This window comes from Aristolochia californica, unplaced genomic scaffold (assembly GCF_029961685.1).
Source record: "Aristolochia californica isolate CCGP_79_NKW_82.1479 unplaced genomic scaffold, dmAriCali1.0.hap1 SCAF_10, whole genome shotgun sequence".
Taxonomy (NCBI): domain Eukaryota; kingdom Viridiplantae; phylum Streptophyta; class Magnoliopsida; order Piperales; family Aristolochiaceae; genus Aristolochia; species Aristolochia californica.
Window position 1 is genome coordinate 33,830,506 of NW_027181771.1, and position 22,716 is coordinate 33,853,221.

Below are 22,716 nucleotides of genomic sequence, written 5' to 3' on the forward strand. Positions count from 1 at the left end.
AATTAATGATTACAATTTATTATAAATTAATATACTAATTACGTGTGACTATAATAAATTTTAAACACGTTAAAAAAGGTATAAAATAACAAAAATGAATATAATTAACGTAAATTATTTTTAAGGCCATCTTCGTGCATTTAACATCATCAACTTACTAGTTTAGTACATACGAACGACAACATACATGTTCAAAAGCAATAAAGTACAACCACTGATAATCACTCCACATGCTAGTCGCTATGGCATCTCAAAATTGTGCAGCTCTAGTGGATTCTAATGCACAACGTCTCCACATGGTTGTTGATATGTTGCCTTCGTCCCTAAGATCATCGCTATCTTCATCCAATTTTTCACCTGCTAATCGTACCTCATCCGAATTTTACAAACAACCAACAAAAAACAAAATACCATGTGGTGGATATTGATAACACTAAAATCTCCTCACTACATGGCAAAAACATTTCATAGCACTTCAAACAAATTCAATAACATTCTAAAACATTTCAACCCCTAAAAGCCCCAAACCCTACACCTTAACACCCCTAAACGCCCTAAACCCTATACCTTAACACCCCTAAAAGCCCCATACCCATAAAACTTAAACCCTAAACCTTACAACCCCTAAAAGCCCCAAACCCCTGTACTTTAAAACTCCTAAAGCCCCAAACCATAAACCCTAAACCTTAAAATCCCTAAAAGCCTCAAACACTATTATCCCAAAAATCGAGAACCCTATTTTAAAAAAAAAAACCATAAACCCTAAAGGGCTTAGGTAAAGAGTAAACCCTATACCTTAAAACCCTAAAAGTCCCAAACCCCAACTCTAATCCCGAAATTAAACCCTATCAAGACGAAATTGAACCCTAACCCTAAATCCCACTAATGACCACAATCAAGATAAATTACACACAAAAAATTAAATTAAATTAAATACAACACTAAATTAGTTGAAAAAATATTAGGGTTTCGGCTTACCTTCTGAAATTTGGGGAAAACCACCGCTAAACGGGGAAATCTAAGCCCAATTGAAGAAATCGACGCCTAAATGTCTAAAATCGAAGGAAATCGAAACCAGAATAGGTTAAATCGAAAGAAATTGAGGGAGGGGAGGAGGGAGGAAAGAGAAGAGAGAGAACGAGAAGGGAGAGGGAGGCGAGAGAGGGAGAAGGAAGAGTGAAGCCGAGAGAGACACAGAAAGAGAAGAAGAAGATGGGCAAAAAAAATCGAGCAATGACGAGAGAAAGAAGAGAAAGCAAAGAGAACAGAGAGAGCGAAGAGGAGAGGAAGTTCGTCAAGAGACGAAGGCCGAGGGAGAGGAGAAAGGCAAATGAGGATAATTTTTTCCTTTCAAGGGGGGAGAGGAAGAAGCAACACGTTGCGCGATTCAAATGTTTGATTCGAAAAATCGGGTTGAATCAACTTTCCGCAATTTTTGCCTGAGAGAATGAAGTGATGTAATCTCACTTCAATTCGTTTCTTTTTGCACTAATGCCATATGCGGGATGAACCAGGTAATGCGGGGGGAATTCATTCCACTTCATTGTGGACTAACCCCCCCTTAGTGCGCAACGTAAGTGAAATATATTTCACTTACGTTGGGTAAAATACAAATATATTTCGCTTCCCCCCGTTTTAAGCATAAAGCGATGGAAAGTAAATTCAGAGGGGTCGAACTCTGAATTCACTTTCCTTCTCTCGATTACATCTGGCTAGCGCTCGGGCTCGGGCTTGAGAAGGAAGCTCTGTCGACATAACGAAGGCTTCGGAGAAAAAATAAATCTCTCTCGCTCGCGATCGACCTTCGGCGATTTCAATCGCCCTCTGTGCAACCTGTGTCCAATGCTCGACTCCCTTCCTCTAGCCGTCCCCAACACCGACGACCTTCGGCGACATCTCTCCCCTCTCTGCAACCTCTCTGACTCCTCCCTCGCTCGGCGATTTCAATCGCCCCCTCTGCGACCTCTCCTCGACGCTAGACTCTCTTCCTCTCGCCGTCCCCAACACCGACGACTTCTCTCCCCCTCTCTGCAACCTTCGTCATTCGTTCCACTCGCCGAGCGAGGAAAACGAGCTATAGTAACCATTGTCATTTAAGGAATGAAAGAAAATATATATTTTTTCCTTTTAAATAACCATTGTTATTATTTATGTTTTGTTTTATTTTTTTATAATATTTTTTTTATTTTTTTATTTTATATTCATGTTTTTTACTTTTTCATTATGCAATACTTAGTATTTAATTACTTCCCAATTTTATTTCTTAATTATAAAGTATAATTAAAACTAATATTTTTTTTTCTTTCATTCATTTTAAAATAATGTTAACTTTGTTTAATGTTTGGGTCAAGTGGAGTTTCTAAACACTCAACCTAACTTTGAGCCATATTTTTAGAAATCAACTCTACCTCAAACTTTTAACCTTAAACCCCAACCTCTAATTTGACAAAAAAAAGGTGATTGTATGTACAATTGTAATTTTTTTATATTAAATAGGTGATTGAGTTATATTTGTATTATTTTTATTTTTATTATTACGATGTTTGTGTAGTGCACTGTGTAGTACGATGCTTGTATAATTATTTTATATTTAAATATTACAAAATTACAATTTGATTATAATTTTAATAATATAAATTTAAGTATTTGTTTAATTGTTATATTTAATATATTTTATTTATTAACTAATATTAATTTATTTTTTCTAGAAGTAAGATATATCAAAATATTTTATTTAATAAATAATCTATCTTCACCTTACACTACACTTTCCATTATACACACTAACACAAATAAATACTTTACACTGTACTTTTCATTATATATATTAATAAAAATAAATATTTTACACTGTACTTTCCATTGCGTACACTAACACAAACAAGTATTTTATATTTTTTATAACTTTCCCTAGGGAAATTACTCCACTTTCCGTTCCAATTTCCCCACTTTCCGTTGCACTTACATTTTTCACTAATCCCTGGCGCTCGACTGCCTTCATCTCGCCGTCCCCAGCACCAACTACCTTCGGCCATAGCTGTCCCTCTCTGCAACCTCTCCGGCTCCTCCCTCGTTCGCGACCGTCGGCGATTTCAATCACCCCGGCGCTTGATTCTCTTACTCTCACCGTCCCTAGCACCGACGACCGTCGGCGACTTCTCTCCCGCAACCTCTCCGGCTCGATTCGGAAGAAAGTAAGGTAAAAATTGTTTCCTTTAAATCGATGGTTATTTTTTTTATAGCACCTTGTAATCACCACAAATATGTGGGACTAAACTCATGCCTTCTGGATACTTTCATTCCACACCTCAGTCTTTTAAGCTTCCAATTTGGGTTCCTCCACTGTTTGGGTCACGCTATCCCGTTTGTTATGACCCCACAGTGCTTCCTGTATACCAATCAATTTTGTTCCCAAATCATAATATGCAAAAAGTATTTTCGCTTTTTTACTTCTACAATAAAATAAACCTTGATATCCTTTATCTTTCCTACTATATGCATCAGGAGAGTTCAACAAGAACTCAAAAAACTTACTCGAGCATTTTTGAGAGAAGATCATAGGACTCTTCTGAGAGAGATGAACCACACTACAAAGACCTGGATTATCACTGTTTATGCAAAAAGAAAAAAAACTGATATGAATTACTGAACATGCAATAGAAACCATAATGATTTTGTGTTTGTTTTAAATGAATAAAGAGCTAAACAATCAAGTGGTTATGCTAGCGGCAATAAAATTGATTGGGTAAAGACACAGTCCCTAATAGACGAATTCAGGGCCAAAAACTTCTCAACAACAGGGGAAGCTTCTGCTAGTAAATGCATCAATCCACCAAGTTCATAAGTGCTGTGGGTCGGCATTGGCATGAGAAATTATCTCATTGGAAAATCCATGCTGGTCCAGTCTCGTATTTGAGTGGTCCTCTTCTAAGTTTCCAGGAAACAATTAAAAAAATTGGTTATTTTTTAATTATTATATTTAATATATATATTTTATTAACTAATATTAATTTAATTTTTTGAAAGTCAGATATATCAAAATATTTTATTTAATAAATTATCTATATGCACTTTACACCACATTTTCCATTGTGCACACTAACACAAACAAGTACTTTACATTCCCTCTCACTTTCCCCAGGGAAAGTACTTCTTTCCCTCCCCACTTACAATGTGCTTGATCTTATGTCTCTTGTTCTTATTTGAACCCTTTTAATGTATTATTTTTCTCTTCCTGTCCAAAAAAAAGAGTCTTGCAAAAGAGAGGATGGAAGCGTTAAGCTTTGGGGAGGATGGTTGCATGAATTTCAGAAGAATCGAAGTTGATAATGAAATAATTGGGGAGGATATGGCAGAGTTGGATACTGGTGATTTATCACTTAGTCAAATAGAGGAGAGCGAAAAAGGTATTCTCTGTTCTCACTTTTACTTATGTTTCTTTTCAACTTGGTTGTTTCCTCTGTCACTTCCTTTTTAAATGTAAGTGAAAGTGAACATAATTCAAATAAATGTGCCTTTTTTTTGCCGGGAATGCTCTAATATTGCATTTTTATGCAGACCAGATACTAGTAATTATTTTTTTGCCGTTTGTATATGAAAAGAGCAAATACAGAATCTGCAGTGACCATAAATAGATAATATTTTCTCCCCCTTACTTGTCATTACATTGTACTCCGTCATTTGCACTTGTTGACTGGTGTGGCAGTGGGGTGCATATTAGGGGGTGGAGACTGAAACCAGGGAGAGAGAAAGGAAAAGATAAATAATAGGAGGGGAGAAAGAAGTTAACATTCTACCTTGCTCAAGAGGAGTTTGCAATTTCTTTCCATGATGCTTTTCTTTGATGCTAATGAAGTTAATAGCTCAAACCAAATACTACTAAATACTTTTTTTCATTATTATATGAAAAGAGCAAATATGGAATCTGCAGTAACCATAAATAGATAATATTTCTCCCCCCTTGCTTGTCACTACATTGTACTCCATCTATTGCACTTGTTGACTGGTATGACAGTGGGGTGCATATTAGGGGTGGACACTGAAACCAGGGAGAGAGAAGTTAACATTCTACCTTGCTCAAGAGGAGTTTGCAATTTCTTTGCATAAATAATGCTAATGGAGTTTATGGCTCAAAATACTTACTCTTTTTCAAACATTAAAACAGAAGAAGCAGAAGACCAAGAACCTGTGAGAGAAGAAAGCTCTAAAGGACAGCTCAAGATGTCATTTGATGCGAAACTGAGGGAAATTTTGAGGAATGTATGTTCAGTGGAGGCGAAGATTTATTCTGAAGCTTCAAAGGAGTTTGTTAGTTTGCTAAGTAGCGATTCAGGTGGAGAACTGTTACATCAATATGTTAAGGCTTCACCTTCATTTTTAGAGCTGCTGGAAGCCTGGAAGCTGAGAGAGGGGAAACCTGGGATGGCTTATATTTTTTCTTTAATTTCAGCAATTTTGAACCACCCAGATGGAAAGTATTGTATGAATGATATTGGGAGACTTCCTATTAGCAGAAATCTTGACAAGCTTGCCCGCTCTATTATTGAGACCAAATTGAAAGATGTTTATGCTGAACTGAATAGCAAAGAGGTGAAAAGACAGAAAGCCGCACTTTTTCTCATGGCTTCTATTGTCAGGCGTGGTGTGGGTATAGCTTCTGAGGTAGCTAAATGTTTTGATTTCAAGCTTCCAGGGTTCCCCAAGCTAGCTGAAATTCAGAAGGGAGGGAAGAAGACAAGGTACGGGACAAGACCATCATTTATTGAATTTGCTATGTCATTCTTAGAAGTTGGCGATCCTAGATTACTGAGATGGATTCTTCAGCAGAAAGATATGTATTTTGGGGTGCTTCGTGGTCTTGGGACTGATGATGCTATAACTGTTACTTATGTTCTGTCCACCTTGCGAGATAAAGTTCTTAACCCTGTTTCTTTGGTCCCACCGGGTCTTCAGAGTGTTCTGTTTGGGAGTGTTACTCTGGAGCAGTTAAGTGCCATATCCGGAAGTGTGACTGGTAGTATTGTAGCTGAGATGGCGCATGAACTTCTTGTTATGGTTTGTACTGATCCTCGCCATGGTTTGATGCCAGATCTTAGAGCCCATCTATTGAAAGGTAATCAAAAACGACTTTTGGACTTCATGAAGAAGTTAAAGGCTACTGAATTTGGGAACCACAGGGAGTTGCTTTTGGCTATTGTCAGTGGGAGACCATCTTTGTGTTCAGCATACATGGATGAATTTCCTTACATGCTTGAACCACGTGCATCATCTCTTTGGTTAGTGTCTAGTTAATATAGTTTTCAGCATGTTTTGTACTTTTTTCCTCATGTAATTTGTTCCTTGATTATGCTCTTGTAGGTTTTCATGCATTTCTCTAGTAGCAGATTTGATTTCAACTTCAAAACCAGATCTGCCATTTGGTTCACTTGCTTCACTGTCATCCGATCCTCCTCCTGTCAACAGTTATAAAATTCAGTGTATCTTAAAATGCATCATTCCACGTTCTTTCACTCGGCTGGTAATGAACAGGGGGTTACTTCATTCTGACATTCTTGTAAAGCATGGTTCCTTAAGGCTTCTCTTGGAATCACTGAAGTCATTGCATGGTCTGATTAATGCCATAGATGATGTGGTCAAAGCTGTGATTTCAGAGGGACCTACAGATGCATTTGATCCCAAGTTAGTAAAAGAAAAAGTTCTCCCAAGTATTGGTAGTTTGGAATGTTCCAACAAATATCGTGCTGCAGCTGAAATTAGTAATTCGAGCAATCTGATTTTGCAAGCGAAGAAATGGATGGTCCTCAAGCAAGCAATTCAGGATGAAGTGAGGGCTATGCTGCCTGATCCTCAGGTCCTGTTGAAGTTACTTTCTGCATCTTATTCCTGCTGTTCCAGAAAACCAAAGGAAAGCTTGAAGAGACAAAGAACATCCGAAGGTTTGCCTGATATTCATTTTGGTAATGGTATAAAGAAATTAAAACCATATCCTGGAGATGGGAATAATGATATACTTGTCAGTGGGTTAAGTGCTGAAGTGAAAACTGATAAATCTTCAGAAATTAATGAAGATGAAGACAGTGAAAGTGATGGTAGAATAGCAATTACGGGAATCTGGGGTGGGTCTGATTTCTCTGGGTTTGGTATTAAGCTCGAGGATGCAGAAGCATATTTTCACTCAAAGTTGCTTGACGTGCTCACATTTTATCTGGTAATGTGTCATTTAAAAAAAGTTATTTTTATTTTATTTGTGGCTGTTACTCTTCTTCTTTGAAAGGAATTTAGATTTGGATATAACAATTATGACTGGGTTTGTTGTATGGAATTTCACTTGTATGATTTGATTTCTCACGTCCAAATCAAATATTTGTACTTGTATGAGCCAAACAGGGGTTCCCTGGTGAAAACTTGATGATTTTGGAGAAAGTTGAATTCACGTGGACTGGTGAGAAGGAAGGGAACTGCCGCACTTTCTAAATTATCAAGATTAGTGTCTGATCACTGGATCCCTTTTTCTAATTGTACGTATTACAATCAAAAGACAGTTACACCTCTTTTCTAATAACCACAGTTTAGAAGTTTAAAGCAAAGTTACTAATCTACCCTTTTTATAAAAAGTAGACTTGTAAAGAAAGAGGTTTGAGGAAGAAAAGATAAAAAGAAGAAGAAGAGAGGAGCAGCCTTGGCTGCATTGGAGTTTGTGCCACAAAAGCATGAGTTGCTCTCTTTTATTAGAGGTTTAAGTGAAAAATTACAGAAGGAATAAAAATGCCCTTAGTTACAAAAAATCACAAAACTCCTGAAATATATCCTTGTTTTGAATGAAACTTGAAGCATGAGAATGTAAAAATATTATCTAACATAATATAAAAACGACCAAAATACCCTTAAACTGGTATTTAACACTCTCCTTCAAGCTAGAGAGTAGATATCAAATAATCCCTGCTTGTCACAAAAAGACACATGCTCATGTCTTCCCAAAGGCTTGGTAAACAGGTCTCCAAGTTGGTCTGAAGATTTCACATATAGAGTTACCACCTTCCTTTGCATAACTGCATTTCTGATAAAATGACAAACAACCTCTATATGTTTAATTCTCTTATGGAATACAGGATTGCTTGCAATGAAGATAGCAACTTAATTGTCACACTTCATAACCATGGGGTCTGGTATATGGAAACCAAACTCAAGAAGAACAGACTTAATCCACATAAGCTCACTAACAGTGTAAGCCATTACTCTATACTCAGCTTCGGTACTCGACCTGGCCACAATGTCCGTTTTTTACTTTTCCACCTTACTATGTTATCCCAACAAAGCAACAATAGGTTGATGTAGAACATGTATCCATTTACACCCAATATAATCATGGGTTATTGAGTCGCTTCTGGTATAGGAAAGAGTGAACCAAGCTCAAATCATTGGAATGTTCGTACCTTATCGTCATCCAAGCCTTGTTGCTGGCTATGGTTTGACTGCTGTATGATTCTCTTTCCTCGTTCTGATTCATCGTGTACTGATGGTCCATTAGTTATGCCTGCTTTTCCAGTCTTGGTCCTCTCGGACATTTCAAGGCATGAGTTTTACAATAATATGCACTCTTCAACTTCATTTTCTACTGAAAACCTGGCCGTGAGTTAAAAAATGCTGGTTCTCCTTGAAGTGAATCCTCATTTTCATAGACAGGGAGAAGCCCACATTTTTAATTAAATTTTGTGATGAATTTGATATCCAGCTTTTTATTAATGGACATAATGGTTTGCATTTTTATCTGCTACAGTATTTCTAGTTTCACGCTTGTTTGAGTACAATATTTGGCTCCATGGAGTTGCCTAGGGATGCTAGAAAAAGAATCTGTTTAAAACCAAAAAAAAGAAAAAGCTCAATGGCCACAGGGGAAGGAAGGGGGGATCTAGCCTGAGGTCTTGGGTTCTAGTTTTACCAGGGGTTTCAGTCATCAAGTGTAGCTTGTCTAAGTTGTTAACATCAATAAATAAAATGATAAATAACTTTCTATGGGGGCAGAGCAGGCCTTTATTTTGTACATAATGACATGTGATCGTTAAGTTACCTGCAACATACAAATTTTACACATTTCTGTTAAGCTTGACCTGCAAATTCTGTTTTCATACTCTTGCAGAAGACAATTCCAAATGCTTTTGAAAGATCATTTGACTTCTTGAAGGTTCTACCTGGGAATCCTTTAGAGATCCCCATTGATCAGCAGAGATCTGTACTGTCTCTGTTGGTTGAGTTTGTTGGACTATCTCCTGGAAGGAACGCTTCCATTGGTGCGCCTGAGCTGATGTACAAACATTTGCAGCCACTGATGAACTTGTTGATATTTTCTCCCGTCAAAGAGATACAAGAGCAAGCCCGTGTTCTGGTGCGAGCAGCTATGATAAGCACTGGTGCTTTTGATAGAAATATCTCAGAAATTGATGCATGGTTACTATTTTTTCCTGGTTGTGGCAAAGACAACTGTTTGGGGGATACGGGGGCCCAAGTGATCAGGGACTTCTCTAAGATCGTTGTTTCATTCTTCTGTGATGCGGTTTCTACCGTTGGAAACAATTTGTACAAGTACCTTGATCATCTGCGAGTTGTTACATCTGGAGTAGGTTTTGAAGGTATTTGTTTTTAAATTTCTGTGGTTATGGTATGGTATAATGCATATTGTTTTGATTGGTATCTAGTATTTTGTCTTTCTGGATTTTCATTAGCCATGTTTGCGGAAAGTTTGTTTAATTACCTAGATAATTACTTTCTTAAAAAAAACCTAGATAATTAGCATGGCAGGTATCCTTAAGTTGTTATGCTTGCTTCTTAAACAACCAAAACATAATTAACTAACCAGCTACAGACACATATTCTTTCCAAGTCATTTGTGCAAAAAGTGTACCTGTTAGTGTGTCTAAATTGCTTCAAAATGAGTCCCTAAAAAATATAAGCTATCATTCCAAACAACTTTCTTTGACAATCTCGGTGTCTATGTGAAAGAAAATGAAAGAAACAAGTTAAAATACTGATGTAGAAGTATTTTGGTAATTTCACATACTCATAAATCACTCATAAAGGTGCAGTAAGGTAGACTTCATATTAGGACTATAGTTTTCAATTTCCATTGAATTCTGATTTGTATTGCTGAAGTTATGGGAGGTTTTGTAGTGAGAGCAGAAATGTCCTTTCAATGTAATTTTGACTCAGGTGATTTATTGGAAGGAGAGGTCGAGCCCTCAACTAATGCAACCTTTCTTGTCTCCTTCTTTTCTCCCTCACTCCTCCTTTCTCCTATTTCAGTCTTACTAACTTTTTTAAAACATTTAAGAGTGACATGTTTAAAAAATGACAGCTAGAAAGATATTTTTTTCAAGAAGCTACTCATCCACATTTTTACAAAAAGTCTGATGGCAAAAGAAGAATCACTGCCATTTAAAAAAAAAAAAGTGATGTATATTTTAACAGAAATATAGTCAAATATGTCAAACTCAATTATGTGTTTATTGCATTCTCCTCTCCCCAGAAAATTAAAAAAGAAGACATTAGTTGTTAACTTTTCTAGGATCATCTACTTCATTTGTTTAAAGATTCATGGTTTGTTTTTATTGCTATTTGTGTTTTTCAATTCCAGTTGGTGATGGATACTTGAATGTATTTCTGATTGATGTCCTTTTTTGTAGATACTTCTCCTGTTTTCAGCCCTCTAGTTGTCTGTATCCTACAAAAGTGTCTCAGGCTGCTGGACTCCGGCTCTGGAACTTTTAAATTACCTGAACGATGTATAATATCTACTTATGTTTCCAGTACACTTAGTTTTCTCTTGCAGACAGTGGTATGTCTTCTTCCATTGTTTCTTAATTTTCTCACTGAGTACATGTTATAATATGCTAATTGTTTTTTTTTTAAATGATAATATGCTAATTGTTATTGACAGGCAGAAGCTAGATCCCTTTCTGCTTTCATTGATATGACTGTAAGTGAGAAATTTGATCACTTACTCTTTGGGGATGGCAATCAGAATTTCTTGTGTGAATGGCGGCCATTAAAACGTCTACTACTCTTCTCACGTAGAATTCTTCAGCAACAAGATAGTGATCTTATCTATTTCGATGTTTTGAAAGCTACAAGTTCAAGCTGTCATTCTCTTTTGGAAGTACTCCACATGTTGAAGAATATGTTTGCTCATCGGCTTGATGGTTGGTTAAATGAAGTAGCGGTTGCCTTTTCCTCAGCACTAATAAGCTCGTCACCTGACGACTTACTGGAAAATTTTCCATTACTTATTACAGTGTCTCACCATGTCTTTGGAACTAATATTTCATTCTTGTCATCTTTGGTGTTCCTTGAATGGGATTTTCTTTCCCGTGTTTCTGAGCTCTGGCCTGATATGATTGCCTCTGCCTTTGAAATGGTTGGAGCTGATTCATCAAACTGTAAGAACTTGGCACCTAACAAAGATTTGGATTCCTTGCAATCAGCAACTGTTGGTTGCTGTGTTCTCTTAAGTAATTCTTCATTCTCTACCATACTTCCTGCAATCATGTGCTTGACAAATGGTAACATGGTGAACTGCAGCCATATACTAAACTTCTGTCGCACAAAGCTATCTGAGTGCTCATCTTATGAATCCATTGCAGTACTTCGAATGTTGCTATTTTGGGCCCATCAGATGGAATCTTCCTACAGAAGTAAACCGTCTAATAAACTGGAAGGAGCCTTGGAGACTTGTTTTATTCTTGTTGAGTATATTCTGGATGGCACAAAAACTACTGCTGCATCTATTATGGAGTTAGCTGAAATTGTCTTCCAACATCCTGCAACTACTGGTTTAATGTCACAACCCTTGAGATGTAATGTGGAACTTTCATACAAAGGTTTGGGAGTCAGATTAGAGGATCTTCTCTGTTCAGCAAAGCAGACAATTCATGCGATCGATTATCATATCTTGCTGTTACTGAAGAGGGCTGCAAGTTGCTTACTATCTATGAGTAATGAAACTCTGCGTGGAATTGATCTTGCCATGTATAATTCAGCTGTTGTGGCTTTAAGGGGCCTGGTCAATGACTTAATTTTGATGCTGAAAAAGAAGTTTGATCTGGCTTTTTCAACTGGAGACCCAGTTCCTTTTTTACCTAAATTGTATGTCTGTTATACTTTGATGCACTTTATTCCTCCTTTTGAATTGCTGGAACTAGTGAATTGGATGTTTGATAAACTCCACCAGTTTGAACAGACTGCATGGACAAGTTTGTGGAATTTGATTCTTTCGCTTGTGTTTCACATTGCTAGTGAAACTTTTGATATGTTCACCAGTTACGTGCATAAAGGAAACAATAAAACATTAGTATGGCATTTACTTTGGGAGCTGGAGGGAAAAGGGTTAGGTTCTGATTTGCAACTTCTTGATAGAGCTTATTGTAATATAATTGAGTTTACCAACCATTTCAGTAAAGAATCGACTGATTTATGTTTGCTGAGTGCTGTAAATGCTGCATACAGTCAGAAGTTTTTGTCACTCCAATCTCATCTCCTCCCAATAAGTATGGTTCTGACTAGAACTGTGGCCAGTACCCCTATGAAAATAATAAATTATTTGGTAAAGAATACAAGCAAGACTAAAGGAAAAATCTTGTTTCAGCTCACAGATCTAAGCCCTTCACATTTGAGCTTCTTTGGAAAAATAATTATGTTGCTTCTAAGTAATGGTACAAAGCTATCAGACAATGCTGTTGAAGACTGTGCATTCTCAGATGAGGAGTCTATGCTGCTCTTGCCTACTGCTTTGGCATACTTGGACTCCAGCTTGGTGAAATTTCGAAAGCAGCATATTGAACAATTTGGAGACATTCTGAAATACTATGCAAGGATTCTTTTAGATGGTTTCTCAACATGGAAGAGCTATGTCTCTCAGCCCATGTTTCAGGAAGAACTGGGAAAACTTATTCCAGAATCTATGGAGGAGTTTCTTTGGATGTTTGAAAATAGCCTAATTGGAAAAGTGATCCGTATGTTGGATTATTACTTTCTCTTAAACTGGAACTCAGTCAAGAGAAGCCAACTACTGAAATTATTTGATTCTATAAGTCAAAGTTCCGGTGTTCACGGGGAGATTCTAGACACTGATCTTGCTGAAGTTGATTTTAGTTCATCTGAACAGTCGTTGAACTTTGTCTTCAGGGTTGTTGCAAAGATAGCTATTTTGAGGATGCTGCTTTTTCCTCAGGATACTGCAGTTCGTTTACTGGCAAATGAGGCTGAGGGAAGTGCAAAAGAGGTAGACTTGGAGAAAAAAAATTGCAAAATGGAATATGGAAAGTTACAATTTACAAAAATGCTTTTTGATTTTCTTGATCTAATAATTAGAAAGTTTCCTCTCAGCCCACATTCCTCCAAGAATTCATGCAGTGAGACACGTTTTAAGTTATTCAGGTTTCTAGAGATTTTTATCTTGAGAAACATTCTGCAAATTTTGAAGAATATTCAAACTGACTTTATCAAATCTGATCATATTATTTTTCTGGAACCATTCATCCGGTCATCTCTTTTGCATAGATTTGAGGACCCTCTTACACTTAGAGCTCTTCAAGGAATTCTTATTTCATTGTCAGAAGTAACAAATTTTTCTGGTGAAGTTCTTGGGCTGCTGCTTGCACATTCTCAGTTCATTCCCACTATTCTTTGGAGTGATTCAAACTCTGATTCATGTGGTCTCGCTGGGACCCTCTCACGTCCTGTATCCAGCATTTTGAAACCAGTTCTGTCACATACTGGTGACAGAAGTGAAGGCAATGGTGCCATCACCCCCAATTTATTATACCAGAGAAAATTGGAATTAGTTAAACTACTGCGAATACTGTTTTATCTGAGCACTCGGCAGAAAAAGGACATCCATGCAAATTCTATTGAACTGATGTCATTGCTTTTATCTGGTTATGGTGCCACTTTGAGTGATATTGATTTGGAAATATATGATCTTATGTGTGAAATCGAGCCAGTTGTAGGGTTTGGCCAGAACTTGTTGACAAAGATGGATTATCTGTGGGGAAGTGCTGCTTTAAAAGTTCGAAAAGAGGAGGCTGTTGAAAAGTTCATATCATCTAATGACTTAGGTGGTTCTGAAGCACCCAAAGAATGCAGAAAAAGGAGATTCAGAGAAAACCTGCCACTTGATCCAAGATTGTGTGTTGCAACTGTAAAATTCTTTTGCTATGATAGGTTCTCTCGAATGGGGTTGAAATCCTTAATAATGCTTCAACCAAAATGTCTCCTTGGTGCACGTGAGGTATAATATTCTTTTTTTGTTTGCTTATAGTTTATTGATTCCTTCAGTGTTAGTATAGAGTAAACTTATCAAATAATGAATTGATGTTGTATAACAGACACCATCTGCAAATGTAAAAACAATCCATAGATATGATCCAATTTTCATCTTGCGGGTTTCAATTCATGGGCTGTTGATGAGCTATCTTGAGCCAATTGAATTTGTGGGACTTGGCCTGCTTGCAGTTGCATTTGTTAGCATTTCTTCTCCAGATGAAGAGATGAGAAAATTAGGTTATGAGGTCCTTGGAAGATTCAAAGAAGCTTTGGAGGTATTCCCTGCATATATTTTTGTGCCTTTTTTTTCTCTCTTGTCTATATGTCATTCATGCCCACCGAGGGGCCTATTTTTCTTCCTTGGGATAATTTTTTTTGTTGTTATTACCATAAATGTTTAGTTAAAATAAAAAACAGTAAATTCCTAGTAGCTATAATTGACTACAATTCTTATTCCAGACTTGTCAAAACAACAAAGGTAAAATACGGCTGCGGCTCCTTCTGACATACTTGCAAAATGGAATAGCAGAACCATGGCAAAAGATTCCTTCAATTATAGCTATTTTTGCAGCTGAAGCATCGCTAATCTTGTTAAATCCTTCACATGGTCATTATCTGACCCTAACTAAGTTCTTAATGCACACTTCGAAGGTGGATCTGCAGGTATTTCATTTCTCTTTCTTTCTATCGTGAAGAAACTGACATTTGCATGAATCAACTCAAACTTATACATTGACTTGTTGCTGAAGAAGTGGCATAATTATAGGTGTTGAACCCAGTGCAGTGCAGATGGGTAGTGGGTCAGTTATATGACAAAAATATGCTCCATTTGTTGTGCAATTATCTGTTCAGTCAAGATGATTTTTAGATACTTAAACTTTAATTGAAGAGTTGACAAATTCTAGATGTGGCTTATTGTAATGTATGGGAGATGGACAATCCATTTTTGTGTCATGGGGCAAACGGATCGCAAAAACCTTTTGTCATGCATCTAAGTAATCTATGCTCTTTAGAAATAGATGGTAGTTCAATTTTTTTTCTGTAATTGAATTTCTTTGGAGGGCACCCTGTTGCTCATTTGCATTCTTATGCCTTATTTCGTTTTCTATTTGCAGAATATGCCATTATTTCACACTTTATTTGGTAGTAGCTCCATAACTTTCAAAGCAGATCGTTTGTGGATTCTTCAGTTGTCATATACTGGTTTAAACTTAGAAGATGATGCTCAGATATTCATGAGGAGGTTTCTGATTGAAATCTTACTTAACTTCTATTTTTCTTCTCTCTCGGATAATGAATCGAAAGATATGATTTTACTGGTAAGTTATGCTCCTTTAGAGTTGGACCCTTGTTGTTGTCATGTTAATTGTTAAGGCTAAGAGAGAAATTCAAGTACTTTCTTTTGTTTATAATTTTTACATTGATGTTGTTGAGGTGTTCAAATATCATTGCATTCTTTATCATGTGACTTTGCTGGTTTAATCTTTTATTGGTTGAATATACATTTTCCATTGGTTTCGCTTAGTGCTACTCTTGCTGCTTTAATCTTTTGTTGGTTGTCTTTGCTGAGAAGATGAGATTAAAGGAGGAAAAAAGATGAAGTTGGAAGTAGAATAGGAGAAGAAGAAAAGAAGTTCTTGTGGGAAGAGAAGAAGATGAATAGATGGAGAGAAAGAGAGAGAACACGCGTGGAGTAAGACAACTCCCAATTAGGGTCTTGTAAGGAGATTGTGTCTCATCCCTTGTATTTACGAAGTTGTATAACTAAAAATTCAGAACTGCTCTTAGACTTACATAATTGAGAAATACTCAATAAAAAACCGGAAAATTAAAACTAAATACAAAGTAGTTCACCACAAGCTTTTATTTTGCTACACCCCCTCAAGTTGGACAGTGTGGATCATATAGTCCAAACTTGCGACATAATTTACCTAAGGTGTTTTGATTGGTCATTTTGAGGGGAACCTGCTCAACTTCAACACATTTCTTTACCTAGGGGTGTTTTGTGGTGGTTCCCAGGCATCAACTGTTGCAAAAACAATCAATTTCTAAGGGTTTTTTTTTTTTTTTGCAAAAATTCTCTCTTAGTATTTTAATGCTATGGGTCACTTTTGCGTTATACCCAAAATGCTTTTACTAGAAGCCATTTTTGTCATGTCTTTCAATGGAGCAATTGTTTTAAAAATATTGTGCAAAATAATATTAGCAATTAGTTCCCAAGTGATTGTTACAATCTGTTCTTGAAACTGAACCATAATTCCAGTGCTGTGGTGCTCAGGGATAAAGCCACTAAAACCAGGCCTTTGGAGCCAGTTGACAAAGATTTGGATGCCCATGTTTGTCCATTTTGTGGATGAATACTTAAGAACTTTAGAGAGTTGAAAAGGATGGCATTGCTGGAGCCATTTAAAATCCTGTCTTTCTAAGCAACATTTTCCTTAATTCGTCAATGCTTGTTATTTACCGTGGTTTCTTCCAAAGCTGATTTTGCAATGACTTCTTGAATTACAAGTTTCAGGCTCTCAAAAAGATTCAGAGAGCCAATCACTCTACATTTGATGTATACAAATCAATAAGGACAACATTGTGGGTATGTGGGTTGTTGACTATGAGATTAAGAACCATTTTATGCACTTCAGAATTGAGACTGCTGTCAATCTGCCCTTGTCACACCTCAGGATGCCTCTTCTCACCTTACAGGCCTTTGATTTTTTTAACCAATAAAATCTTCTCCCTAATTGTAGCATGAATAGAAATGTGCTTTGTCAAACCATGCCCTCTGTACTAGTGCCATGTATAAATTCATTTTGCTTATGCGATAATTGATAGGTCTAGCTGTAAATCTTAGTTTTTGCTGAGCCAGGTAGGAAAAATTGGTGGTCAAGTATCAACTACTCCTCCCATTTCAAAAAGAAAGTATCAATAACCCCTCTGATGTTAATAAGCACTTAAGTTGTCAACAGGCATAGGCAAGATGGGGAAGGAGGGACGGCACTATCAACCTCCCCTCAGGAGCTACCTAATGCATTTAGTATCTTTTGACTATTCCAGCTCTGCAGTGGGAAGGTGCTAAACAGAAAAGTATTATGGGTTAATTCAACTGTACTTTCATGTAAAGTTTCATATAAAAGTAATATTTGTTTAGTGAAAGGAACACATACTTTGACAGAGTTTTAGTGTTCATCTCTCTCTCTCTCTCTCTCTCTCTCTCTCTTGTAGGCGCTGCCTTGTTTTTTTAACAATGCAGTGATTTGTGCTAGAATTCACTTCATATTCCAGGTGGTGAATATTCCAAAGGAAATGGTATTTTATCTATATCTTGCATTTTTCGTAATTTTTTGTTGGTGGTCTTTGTATTCTTGCCTATTTGAGCTATTAGCAGTATTGTATTTGTTCCCTTTCCTGTTTTACTTCTATGCATTATGACTTAAATCTTTATATATTAGCAGGGGTAACCTGTCTTTTTATCCTTTATAGTAAATTATTATATAACAAACAGCTGTTGAGCATCTTGGCTCTTCTTTTTATTCTTTGTTCCCTATCTGATTCTTATCTCTGCTCATTTTTTAGTGACTTTTCTTTCTTTGTTTTTTTCTTTCTCTATTCTTTTGCTAAACTTCTGTTATGAAATTTATTATGACTTCTGTAAGCCTAATTATCTGTTTAATCTTTATGGTTAACTTTGTAATATTGCCTTGTTTTGGTTTTACTTTAAACGGGAGCATGAGTTTTCTGTATTTCTAGAATTGACCATATAATTAAATGATTTGGTGCTTAAATATAACTTCACCATAATGTGTCCTACTGGAAAAAATTTAGACACTATTAGTCATGTAAAAATAATTACTTCTCTCATATTTGTGTTTTAGTAAAAAATTGGTAGAGGTGGGCTCACCTCCCTTCCCTTTTATCCGAGTGCATGGAGCTTGTTCTCTCTCCATGTTCATGGATCTATTACTTTGCACAAGAGAGCTGTGAAGAGGAGAGAAAAAGAGAGCAGGAGGAGGTGGAAATTAATATGGCCATTAGGGTTTTGGTGGCCGTATTTGAAACTAAGCCATATCTGAACATGCGGGAAACTTGTTGCTGTGTGTGGAATTAATCTGATATTTTGACCTTATTTGAATTATCAAAAATAATGTTAACTTTACCATAAATTGTCTGTTTAAACTACATTAAGCAAATGATTGGGACATGATTTGTACCTAATGATGGACTGAAACCAGTTAGTGCTTTACACAACAGATAGTGAAGAAGTCTGTGAAAATTTATTCATTTGCTCGTTCTCTAGTGGAGAGCTGTGGGCTACTTCTATGGGTATCTTCTGTTCTCTCACTCTGTCTTGAGAAGCTTTATGGAGATCAGAAAGACTTCTATTTGAAACAGATAACAGTAATTCTAGAGGTAAGTTATCGCTGCTTTGATTTGAACTAGTATGGCAACAACTAGTTGGGCCATATTAATTATCCCTGTTAATTTCCCTTTCATAGCTCTTTCTCATGTTCTTCCCTCCTTTTTTTTCTTGGTTTTGGCATTTTTAGGTAATCAAGGATGTTCTGTCTCTGCAAACCATCACAGAGTGGCTGCAAATGCAGGCCCTAGAGCAGCTCTCTGAACTGTCTTCTCTGCTTCAGGTGCTCTTGTTACATGGGTTAAAGTCAGATAAAGAGAATCTTGTAATAATAAATTCTATTTTAGACACTTTAGTGTCAACTCTGAGGATTTCACAGAAAAGGAAAAATTTTCAAACACATTTTACCTTATCTGAGGAAGCACTGTTTCAGCTCTTCAAAAAAATTGTCTATGAATTGAGTGGCATAAGTTCTGATCGTACAGCAGAACTGTGTCTAGAAGTGTTGCTTATGAGCACACCTCCAGCACTCATGTTTCACAAGGTACCTGTTTCTATCTTCCGGGCACATGGCTTAGTTCCTGATTTCTACTCCTGAAGCCTAATTAGGTGTTTGCAATACTCATTTTCCTTTTTGATACTGTACAGGATTGTGTAGGACTATCAAAGCTCATTAATTGGGCAGTTTCGACTGCTTCACACTCGGAATATGCCCAAAAAAGACTTGGTTTTTACTCTAGTATGTCATCTGGGGTACAACAAAGTCAGGATGCTCTGATTTCAAAAGTTTTACGTTGGCTAACAGCTTCAGTTATTGTTGGAAAAATTTCAAGAAAGTCGAATAAAAGAGTTGCCTCACTTCATCCGGAGAATCCAAAAGTTGAAACATTGCAGTCCCTCTTAGAAAATGTCAAAACAGGAGACGATGAAAGCAGACAAGAAGATTTTGGTGTTAATGGGGCATTAGCTGTTGTTATCTTGTATCTACAACAGCTACTTGGGATGTACTATGATGACCTTGTCTCTGTTGTTTCAGCACTTTGTTTACTACTTCTTGGGGTCATTGATTCAAAAGGTATGTGATTTGATTAGTTCTCTTTGTTAATTTTCCAAAACACTTAAATGTTTGAGTGTTATGTGCTTCATAGTTGGCTTAAGTATTTATTTTTATCTGGTCAACCAAGTGAGCACCCTATGATGTGGTATTTGATTTGGCTATTTAGTGTAAAGAAATCCCCTTCCCCTCTCAAGCACCATATCTGTCACACTTGGTAATATGGCTACACGTTGATTAAGTTGGGTTTGTTCCTCCTAAAATGACTAGGCAACTTTAGGAGGCCTCTTCCTAATAAACATAAGATCTTTTTAAACCCAAACTAATGGAGGACTACACTCCCACTTCTAGTAACTCTGTAACTATCAGACAACTAGCCTAAGATGTGTAGAGCATCTACACTTATTGACTGGTGAACTTTTTTGACCTACCGACCCTCCCCTTCATGTCCAAGCTTAAACCAACAACCTGGATCAAGGCATCAACAGCATAGACACATGAGTCAAAGAGAAACAAGCATAGGCCACTAAGGAACACAAACATGGTTTGCATTGGATTTAATTCCATGATAAAGTTGCGCCTGTTTCCTTTCAAATGACCATCTGAAAGTTAGGAGTTCCCAGTTATTAAGTATAGGATTTTTTCAAGGCTAAACGAATGTGGACTTCTTCTCCCATACAACAACTCTTGGTGTCATACAATTAGCCTGAGATGTGGAGCACATAAACTGTAGACTGGTCAGCTTGTTTTTTGCCCACTTCTATACATTGCTGCTGTTTGTTTTCTAATATAAACCACACCTGCAACCATTCGGGTCAAACTGACTGGTATTGTCAATATATAGCCAGTACGGACATGGCATGGCTTACATTTCATGTTTTTTGTGGCCTTACTATTATTAGAATCCATCCACCACCAGAGGGGTGAGGGACTTAGTATTAATAGGCTTCATTATTGACTGGTGGTTACATAATTATTTTTACATATTTGTTATCCACTTGATCCTATCCAATTTTTATTTGACAGACCTGGTTGGTTGGGGAAGGATGGAGGAGTGCCGTTATGATACATGGCAACAGAAGCTGAGATTCTTAAGGGCTTGTACACTTTGTAACATCGGCCAGTTCATTTTTGCTTTGAGATTAGTTAAAACCCAGAGTTCACTCCATTTTTTTGTGCATTCTCTCAACTATTCTACCTCTAGTGTTGGATTCTTTGGGGCTGTTCTTGGAAGGGCCAGATGCTTTTGTTGTAGTGGGAGGCTGACTACACTGAGACAGATGTGGGTGTTAGGCTGCCTGCGGTTGGGCCAATCTAGGTAGAGCTTGGTCCTACCAGCATAACACTAAAAGAGTTTTAAAAGTTGACACTTTCCTACAAATACCTGGCCATTTGCTATTATTCCGTTTTGTCCAGAAAGAAAGTTGAGATTAGTTCTTGTAAGTTGGATCATATTTGTCTTGGACACCCATATATCAGAACTCAGATGAAGGTATAAGATTTTTGCACCAGGTTTTCTTCATGTTTAAAATCAAGGGCTAAAACATGAAGTCAGGTCAAGAATTTAGTCGAATGTGGTGAGAATTCTGTTTCTTTTGTGACATTTTATAAACAAAAGATGTTTAGTATGAGATGGGGTATTGAAACCACATAGGATCCAGATTTACTTCTTATGTCCCAAGCCTTTTAGATTTATGATGCATTTAGTTGCCTGTCACAAAATTTTTAAGAAATAAAATAAAAAACAATAAACAATAAAGAGTTGCCACGGTACCTGAAGAAAAAAGTTAACAAATAGAATCTCTTGATAGCATTGGTGACTGAATGCATGATTACTGGGTATTGTAGTGAGTCGGTGTCAGTTATGTTCCAGTTAGGTATTTTGACAGGTCGTGCAAGATGGAAAATGCCGCCTCTAACCTCTGTGTTCTAAACCTGCAAAGTTTTAAGTTTAGGCTATCATGTTCCCATGTAAAAGACTCACCGAGAACTCATCACCTAGATCATTACTGAATAAGTCAAATGATTCTCAAATTCAACTGGTATAGGACTATCTTTTATCTACCATGAAATTCCTTATCTTACTTTGGTGGACTGATCATCTGGATTTTGTTATTGCGAATGAAAGATAATAATCATCTATTGGATCTGGAACAGGCCATGGTCATATGGAGTTCATCTGCTCAAAGATCCGTTGCCCCCCTGAAGCTCACCCGGCATGGAGATGGTAAAAGAGACACTGTAGTTTTACTATTTAATTAGATAGCACTGTTGAGGTGTTCATGATGTTATTCTATATGCTCTACAGGTCATATTATCAGCCATGGAGGGATCAATCTTTAGAATTAACAGACTTGGAAAGGATAGAAGAACTTCATGCTTGCGAAAGTCTTCTCAAAATATTTTCAAATGTTCTTCAGCAAGAATTGTTAGACTTACAAGTACAATCATGTGACAATCAGGAGACCTCTGGCGTGTTTGAGTTTGAGGTGGATCTGATTCGAAAAGGCATATCATCTGTAACCAGAACAGGTGAACTATGATATCAGATTGGCCAGGAGAGAAACTCTCAGTAGAATTGGGGATAGTTTGATGAAGGTGATATGTTGTAACCTTAAAAAGTAACCATATATTTTAGATTATGAAATTCTGTTGCCGGCATCCACATGTATACTAGTGAGAGAGCACCTGCAGAAAAGGTAGATTGCTTAGCCTTGTAAAGTCTGCTGGCCTTCAACTGTAATCTTTTTTGCCAGTTAAAATCTGGCTGGGTTTGTATATACGATATATTTTCACATATAATTTATATAGTTCGTTCACAGTCATACTGGCTTCTGCAGACACTCTAGCTTGAAGGATGATCAGACTCTCACTTGTTTTGGCAGGTCATCTTACATTCTACTGTTTTATTATTTACAATTGCTCAGTATGGTTAGTGCACAGGGAAAGATGATCACCTTCAGAAGGGAAACGAAAGGCCATTTTGATTTCTACAGTT

The 22,716-nt window shown here is 36.9% G+C and overlaps 1 protein-coding gene across 2 annotated transcripts; it reads left to right on the forward strand.

The window, feature by feature from the left end:
• Positions 1-3,042: 3,042 nt before the first annotated feature.
• LOC137937573 (uncharacterized) lies at positions 3,043-22,526 on the forward strand. Of its 2 annotated transcripts, XM_068782662.1 has the most exons (15): positions 3,043-3,199; positions 4,250-4,406; positions 5,165-6,275; positions 6,358-7,207; positions 9,137-9,626; positions 10,677-10,828; positions 10,931-14,278; positions 14,376-14,588; positions 14,773-14,976; positions 15,429-15,632; positions 18,559-18,717; positions 18,855-19,208; positions 19,313-19,739; positions 21,876-21,945; positions 22,027-22,526. In XM_068782662.1, the coding sequence occupies exons 2-15, from the start codon at positions 4,268-4,270 to the stop codon at positions 22,259-22,261; spliced, it is 7,956 nt and encodes a 2,651-aa protein (XP_068638763.1). In that variant the 5' UTR covers positions 3,043-3,199; positions 4,250-4,267; the 3' UTR covers positions 22,262-22,526. The 2 variants fall into 2 exon arrangements, with proteins under 2 accessions (XP_068638763.1, XP_068638772.1); XM_068782671.1 differs by lacking the exons at positions 18,559-18,717; positions 18,855-19,208; positions 19,313-19,739; positions 21,876-21,945; positions 22,027-22,526 and adding an exon at positions 17,277-17,757.
• Positions 22,527-22,716: the final 190 nt, after the last annotated feature.